The following is an 8,289-nucleotide window of genomic DNA, read 5'->3' as shown; positions in this document are numbered from 1 at the left end:
AGGGACGAGGGACGGAGGGGGCCGGGGCAGAGAGAGAGGGAGACACAGAATCGGAAGCAGGCTCCAGGCTCCAAGCTGTCAGCACAGAGCCCGACGTGGGGCTCGAACTCAGGAACCGCGAGACCATGACCCGAGCCGACGTCAGACGCTCGACTGACTAAGCCACCCAGGCGCCCCAAGAACGTTTTAACGTCACCAAGAGTCGTTGTGAGTTTGAAAGTATCTGTTTCGGGAAGTGCTTAGATGAGTTATGCTACTGATTTTGAAGACCTGATGGTCATTCCCGTAATGAATTTTGAGGGTAGCCAGTGACTGAGCTAACATCATGAGGCACAGCCTGCCACCCCAGATGCCCTTGGAAGTCCTGTGTCCACAGAGCATTCTGCCGAGTGACCGATTACTAGACTAGAATGATCTTAGGCCTCTCATGGTGTAGAATATTTTTTGTTATATTTAAAAGATTAAGGGCGCTTTAGATGTTCATAGATCTTTACAGCATAAATAGAAGACAGTTAAAAGACACTGTCATGTGTATTAGAGAATTCTAAACGGGATTATTCTAGAAGTCTACATATTCCGGAAGTCAGTCGACATCAGTTCCTACACTGACGGTGCTGAATCTAATCTTTGTTTTCCCATTTGAATCCTGAGTAGATACGATATGGGATGGTAAAAGAAGTGAAAATGTGAGGGGCGCCTGGGTGGCTCAGTCAGTTAAGCATCCGACTTCCGCACAGGTCATGATCTCACGGTTTGTGGGTTCGAGCCCCGCGTCGGGCTCTGTGCTGACAGCCGGCTCAGAGCCTGGAGCCTGCTTCAGATTCTGTGTCTCCCTCTCTCTCTGATCCTCCCCTGCTCATGCGGTCTCTCTCTTTCCCAGAAATAAATAAAACACTAAAAAAATAAAATAAAAAAAAGTGAAAACGTGGAAGGAAAAATTCTGTTGAGTCTTCAAATAAAATGACTATCTTGAGGGATAGTGGGGTAATTTGAGTGCAGAGATCCATCGAACTCTTCATTTTATTTAGTTACCGTCAGTTTTCTTTTTCTTTAATAAATCTGGTTCATCGCCAGGATCCCCGGAACGCCCTGTGTCTACTCCACGCTCCTTAGCTATTATTTCCTGAACAGTTTCTTAATTCTTTTTTGTAGGAAGAGGAAAATCTGTGAGCTGTACGCCAAAGTGCTAGGATCGCAGGAAGCTTTACACGTAAGAAACCCTCCGCTCTAATCCCTAGAAGGTTCTGTTCCGTTTGCTCTAAGTGGTAAAGCAGAGNCAGTAGTTCTTGGGCTGTTGCAGGGTTCCCGGGAAAACTGGTGGCCGGTTGCAGTCAGAGGTGGGTGTGGGCGAGATCCGTTCCCAGGACGGACGGCCTGTCCTCCCGTCCGTCAGCTGAGTGCTTTGAAGTAAAATCCCAAATACGGCATCGTGTGTTGGTGGGGGCGCACGCGCGCGTACTTGACCAGATGCGCTGAATCTGGACTGGACTCTCTCGGGTCAAAGTCATCCTAATTGATTTTTCCATCTGGAGACTCAATTCGCAGCTCATTTAGGGATTCTGTCTGAGGATCCTGTTAGATCGCCGGGGGCTCTTTCAGCGGATTATCTCTGAACCGTTCAAATAATGGACTTGCAGAATGTGTCAGGGAAGAACTCCGAGAAGGTTCCCTCGTGTCTCTTGGAAACCGCTTTTCACCTTCAGGGGTCCACCTTTCGACAGGATTCCCATCATTCTCTCTTCCAGCTCGGAGAAGTGGTTCAGAAGAAAGCCTTTCTTAGACGTTGTGCTGATCTTCTGCCTTCTCCTGTCCGCCCTTTTCTTTCAGCCCTGGTAGATGGGCAAGTCAGGTCTGTTACTTAGAGAATCCAGAGATTTGAGCAGACCTTTCCAGAACCCGACCACTGACAGGGTTTCCTGTAGGCTTATTCTAAAGACTTAAGAGTCTTTGTGGCACTGCTCTCTCTGCCAGATACTGGAATACTCCATGGCCCCCCCCTCACCAAAAGGTTGAGAAAGTCGGCATATCCGTGTTCTGTCACTTGGTACCTCACAGAAGGCCATCTGCTTAGTCCTGTCAAGTTGCCCTGTAAACAAAATCGCAACACAGGGCCCCCTTTTTTTAAACATACACTTTTTGTTCAAGTGAGATACATGAGAGACTTCCTTGTTGACTGGTAGCATTTCAGCTTCATCTTCCCTCTGGAATTTTCTCCCCACTGAACTGCAGCCCGTGCACTACGAAGAGAAGAACTGGTGTGAGGAACAATACTCCGGGGGCTGTTACACCGCCTACTTCCCCCCTGGGATCATGACTCAATACGGAAGGTACTACCCGCCCACTGTACCGATTAATATAAGACACGCACATGGGGCGCCTGGGGGGGCTCAGCGGTTAAGCGTCGGCTCTTGGTTTCAGCTCAAGTCATAATCTCATGGTTCGTGAGTTCAGGTCCTGAGTTGGGCTCTGTGCCGATGGCGCGGAGCCTGCCTGGGATTCTCTCTCTTTCAAAAAAAAAAAAAAAGACATGCACCCTCCCTCAAAAAAATATATATGTAAAAGACACGCACCAAACTTAAGAAACTCATAAGCAAAGCTCGATGGGAAGTTAGAAATAGTAGTAGTCAGCAGTTTGATTCTGAATGCCCCGGGTAGCTAGTGGGTATATTTCTGGACGTCTGTAGGAAAATAGGGATGTTGATGCATANNTGGCACCTCTTCCAGCCACACTGTCCTCCCAGTGGCCTCCTCCTTCTTCTTCTTTGTCTTCTTTTTTTTTTTTTTATGGTTTTTTATTTTTGAGAGAGAGACGGAGCACGAGCGGGGGAGGGACAGACAGAGAGGGAGATACAGACTCCGAAGCAGGCTCCAGGCTCTGAGCTGTCAGCACAGAGCCCGGCGTGGGGCTCGAACTCACAGACCTCGAGATCATGACCTGAGCCGAAGTTGGACGTTTACCCAAGGGACCTTCTTGAGCTCGGTCGGACGTTTAGTTTCACACAACTACCCCAGGCTTCTGGGTAGCCTTCTATGCAGAAGGACGTTAACTAAACACGCCTGGCTGCAGCCATTTGTCTTCACGGGGAGACGTCCTCGCTGTGTGAGGAGGTGATCTCGGCACAGAGTCAGGGGAGTCCACCTTAGCTTAGAAGCCTCCTGTCCCATAGGAGCCATCGTCTCTTGTAACAGCCTCATACGCATGGTGTCCGGCCAGGGTCCCTGCAGGAGGCATGCCCTGTTACAAACAAGAGGCCCCAGCACCCTGGGAAGCCCAAGGTGACAGCTTCCTACCGGGTATTTGCAATTCATGACAACTGTTCCAGGCCCAGATGCAGTTACAGCGTGTGTCAGGGTGGGGGAGGCATGTTTGCAGAAGCAGTGTCGCCTGGTAACGTCCCTGGGCATTATACCTTCATCGGGTTCCCAGAGGGACAGAGCTAGAAAGTTAACTCAAGGCCACATGTGTCCACGGAGAAACAAGGACTTGTTAACCCTTTCCTTACATGAGATTATTCTTTCTTTCTTTCATTTTATTTTTTTTTAAGTTTATTTTGAGAGAGAGAGAAAATGAGCAGGGGAGTGGCAGACAGGGGTACAGAGGATCTGAAGTGGGTTGAACTCTGACAGCACCAAGCCTGAGGCAGGGCTCGAACCCACTAACCGCGCAATCACGACCTGAGCCGAGGTCAGACGCTCAGCCTAGGGAGCCACCCCGGCTCCCGTTTGCCAAGAGCTCTTTGTGAGAGAAGGCCCACTTCCCTGTCCTCAGCCAGCCTCCAGAGAAATTCACAGAAGCCTACCGTACAGACGTAATTTTGAGACAGACCTAGAATCCCTCGGGTCCCGCCTTTGCTAGACATCCAGTTAATGCCCCTGTCAACCCACTCGCCACTGCGGTTCCTCCTGACACCCTGGGAGTGTAGGCTGGGGTCTGCTGCCTGATACCTTCTTGTGATGAATGCCCCCCCCCCTTTGGAAAAAACAGTGTAGGGACCAGAATGGACCACAAACAGGCACGCCCACAGCCAAGAAATCTGATGGTGGATTTCACGTGCGTTCCTGTATTCTGATCCCGGCTGGCTAGGAGAAGGCCACCGTCCCCTCCAGTGACTGACGACCTGGCAGCCTGATTGTCCCCGGCTTGAGGGTTCAGCTCCTCGGACGCAGGCCCAGGCAGCAGGCGGGGAGCCTTTCACCTTCGGCTGGGCCGCATGGGAGTCTTGGAATCGGTCGGGATTGGCCTGTGTTGGGCGCGGTAAATGGTGGGCTCATTTACCCTCGGTGCCCTTCCCAAGTAACGGTGTGCGACCTCTTTGTTCCCTGGAAGGGTGATTCGCCAGCCCGTCGGCAAGATTTACTTTGCTGGCACGGAGACAGCCACACACTGGAGCGGCTACATGGAAGGGGCCGTGGAGGCCGGAGAACGGGCAGCTCGAGAGGTAAGGGGGAGAGCGAGCCGCCCCACTCTCCCTCCTGAGGGCCGTCCGTGGTGGACTCGGCACCTGGCCCTCCTGGGTCTTGACCCTGGTGCATTTGTGCATCCACTTCTTTGCGGCCCACGCCACTCGCGGGGCTCACCTGTGGCCAGCGGGGCCTCCAGTCGGTTGGACCTGCAGAATCTCACTCCGTAATATCACGGCCACTGTCTTTCAGGTCTTGAATGCTCTGGGGAAGGTGGCAAAGAAGGACATCAGAGTTGAGGAGCCCGAATCCAAGGTGAGTGGAGCAGCTTCACCTCCGCTGACCAGTCATTGCGTATAAAGCTTTGACTTTCGTCGTCTGGCTCGTACTGTCGCCGCCGATGCCGCTCCGGGGCACGCCCACGCGTTGACTGGGCCCGTGCGTTCTGCCCGGCCTCGTCCACGCGAGCGCCAGCTGTCTGCTAATGATCTCTGCTCGTTCACACAGGATGTTCCAGCGGTGGCGATCACCCACACCTTTTGGGAGAGGAACCTTCCCTCGGTGGGAGGCCTGCTGAAGATCATCGGATTCACCACCTCAGTAACTGCCCTGTGGATCGTGGTGTACAAACTCAGGCTCCTGTCCCGTCCGTGAAGTTCCAGCCACGTGCTGTTTGCTCCTCTTCCCCAGCACTGTGAAAAGCAAGCCGTTGGCAAAGGCCATGTAGTCCGACTGTCGTGCCACGCACTGGATTTACTCCCCCCATTTAGTCTCATTCGGTGTGCGAGTCAAAACCAACCCGGAGAACCACCTCGTTAATTTCAATAAGATCAAATTGCACTGTGAGATTTGCCTGTGTAGACTGATTTGTGTTCGATTGGTAGAGTAAAAACCATGTGATCGATTCCTTAGTTTCCAGACATTGTAATGGAAGAGCTGATCAGAAACCATTTCTGTGTCGGGTTTTCCTCCTCTTTAACACAGAATGCCTGATGATTGCACGCAGGACGCATTTCGCTCTCTGTCTCTGTCTGGAGCGGTTGCATAAGCAAAGGCCCAGCCTGTGAGTGTCGTTTTTAGTCCTTAGGAAATGGTGAGCTGTGCGCCCAGACGCTCGCAGCTTCCTGGGGGTGGGTGAGCGGTTGGTTCACCCACCGGGTAGTAAATGGAAATAGCAGAGATAGACCGTTAGCGGGGGACATCTAGCAGGCTGTGCCTCAGGGATCTCCTGACCGCTTCTAATTTCCTGTGAGGTTTCTAGACATCTAGCCTAATGTTCAGTTAACTTAACGTGGTTACCATTGAGTAAATATTAGCATGCTAATCTCTCTCAAGTAGGAGCGGAAATACACACGATACATTTCCAATTGCTATCTGTTGAGACTGTCAAGTACGGCAAGGAAATTGGGGCTTAATAGTCCATCCTCAGTGGCTTTAGTTATTAAGTTTATGACAGACATGACATCGATGGATTTTAATATGAAGAGTCAGTTCTCTATTTTAGGAGTAATGTGGGCCCAGAATTGTGCCCACCTCTTTCTGGCTTCTCCCGTTTTAAAACCTCAGATTTTTTTCTAAGCCCCTTCCAGAAGGTTTCGGCCATAAAAGGCTCCTTTTTAAAATATAAGCATCCGGAAAAAAATCAGCACCAATGTGATCAAATAAGGCAGTGGACGAGATTCAGTGGACTTGGGTACCCAGGTGGATACGCAGTTAACGCCTTATCCCACATCATTGATGAACAAGGCATTTTAGAGGAAGTTTCTAGATAGCTGAAGTTGACTCTTTAATGTACCGAAAAGCTTAAATAAAAATTTTGATGGGCATACTTCCATACATTATTCAACAAGCAAGATTCAGATTCACCTTTTTTTAATTAATCCGGTCAATCGTTAGGTGCCTCGCTTATTTTATACTTTCCTCAGAGAGTGATAACCTGTGTTCACCCCTCTGCTGAATGTCGCATGATTGATTTATAGCTGGTAAGTCTAATGCTCTTTCTACCTTCTCCCAGATTTAGGATTTTGTTTCATACCCTTATTATCTCCTACTACCTCTTAACCTAATCTCTTATCTTCTGTTGAATGGGAAGTAAAGATTCCCAGAGAAAAATCAACCCAAGTTTACTACATAATTAACCTTATAAGCTCGCAAGTCACTGGACCCTGATAATGAGGGCTTAAAAGTACTCCAATTTTGCCTATCCTAAGAGCAAAGAGCAAGATTTTTCTGCCTCTCTTTACTTTGTAATTGAAAAGCGTTTTAGCTAACGTAGGAGTTTGGGTCATGTCTTGGATATACTCCAGTCCAGAAGGAGTTGCCGCATAGTATATCAAACTGCTTAGAGAAATCACATCCCCGATCTATTTCAGTTGTTTCCGTTCACTTACTGATTAACTCGGTTCTGACACACCTTTTGAGGAAATGCTGATTTAAACCTCTTACTTAACTGGCAACTGTTTGAGTTATGAAGGGGTGGTTAGCATAGCCAAGTCTTTAATGTAGGACTCCTGAGTCTGTGATGTACCCTCTTCTCAAACTTTTTAGAGAATCAATTTATTTCTCCTAATGAGAATCAGCCCTGTGAAACTGCAGCTTGAGCTTAAAAATGAATACTAGTCTAGGTGTACGTAGGTAGGAAATCAGAGCTGAGGACACCCACCATTCTGTCCACTGCCAGGGTCCCATAGGTAGGTCTTTCTTCCAACCCCGAGAAATGAAAGGCAGTTTCAAGAGCTCGTAGGGCCTCTGGCATTTGCTTCCTAGCTCTGAAGGCTGAGTTGGCCTCCCTCCATAGTAAGGTCGAGAAGTAGACGTGAAAAGTTAACCTTTTTGTCACAGCTGTTGAAGAAGGACTTAAACCACACTGAAGGAAAACTCCGGAAGGATTGTGAAACTATGTTTACTTTGATCGTGGACTTGGTGCCTCGTGTTCTGTCCGAAACGTGCCCCAGTGCTACATGTGCGAGTACACATACGCGTGTGTTTTGCCATTGAAATGTGACTTTGCCTGTGTGGTACTGTTTTGTTTGTTAATAAAGTGCATTCCCCTCCCTGATTCGGACCTGGCTGCTCTTTTTAGTCAGTGCTCCCAAGGCTAACTGGCTTCTTAGAGCGGGAGGTCACCATGAGGCCTTGTTGGTATTGGCTCCCAAATTCTCAGACTTCCATGTAACTCTCCTGTTTTATCCCGGGTTCCAGGGAGCTGATTGAATGCTAGAACACTGTGTTCCTCAGGGGGCCACAGTCAGTGTGGAGTCTGATGGAAACTTTCTCAGTTAGCTTAGGATACCTTGAGCAAATCACCGTAGTTCCCTGCTTTGGTCTCCATCCAGAAAAGGGTGGGCTGTACTTGACGGCTTCTAAGGATTCTTTTTCGTGTCAGTGTTCTGTGACGTATACGTTTGTTGCCAGCACTCTGCCAAAATTTTTTAAAATTTTGCATCCTTTTTAAAAAAAGTATTTAAATTCAAGTTGGTTAACATACTGTGTAGTCTGGGCTTCAGGAGTAGAATCCAGTGATTACGTATGACACCCAGAGCTCATCCCGAAGAGCACCCTCCTTAATGCCCATCCCCCATTTGGCCCATCCCCTCACCCACCTCCCCTCCAGCAATCCTCAGCTTGTTCTCTGTATTTCAGAGTCTCTTACTGTTTGCCTCCCTCTCTGTTTTTATCTTCTTTTTCCTTCCTTCCCCTGTGTTCATCTGTTGGGTTTCTTAAATCCCACCTATGGGTGAAATCATATGATATGTGTCTTTTCTCTGACTTATTTTGCTTAGCACTCTGTCTAGTTTGGCCTGTGTTGGTATTGCAGGGCAAGCCACTCAGCATTTCTGTATCTTTTTTTTTTTTTTCCCCTTGAGGCTGGGGGGGAAAAAGGGAGAA

General features: G+C 48.9%; 1 protein-coding gene across 1 annotated transcript in view; it reads left to right on the top strand.

The window, feature by feature from the left end:
• The window catches only part of MAOA (monoamine oxidase A), a 68,049-nt gene extending 60,590 nt beyond the window's left edge, over nt 1-7,459 (top strand). Inside the window, exons 11-15 of the mRNA XM_077768528.1 lie at nt 1,153-1,210; nt 2,230-2,327; nt 4,328-4,439; nt 4,654-4,716; nt 4,909-7,459. Of these exons, the coding sequence (XP_077624654.1) occupies nt 1,153-1,210; nt 2,230-2,327; nt 4,328-4,439; nt 4,654-4,716; nt 4,909-5,055 (478 nt within the window). The 3' untranslated portion in view covers nt 5,056-7,459. The remainder of the gene's footprint in view (nt 1-1,152; nt 1,211-2,229; nt 2,328-4,327; nt 4,440-4,653; nt 4,717-4,908) is intronic.
• Nucleotides 7,460-8,289: the final 830 nt, after the last annotated feature.

Source organism: Crocuta crocuta, unplaced genomic scaffold (genome assembly GCF_008692635.1).
Source record: "Crocuta crocuta isolate KB4526 unplaced genomic scaffold, BGI_CrCroc_1.0 scaffold467, whole genome shotgun sequence".
Taxonomy (NCBI): Eukaryota; Metazoa; Chordata; class Mammalia; order Carnivora; family Hyaenidae; genus Crocuta; species Crocuta crocuta.
The sequence above is the reverse complement of the archived record's forward strand: the minus strand, read 5'-3'. Positions and strand labels throughout refer to the sequence as shown.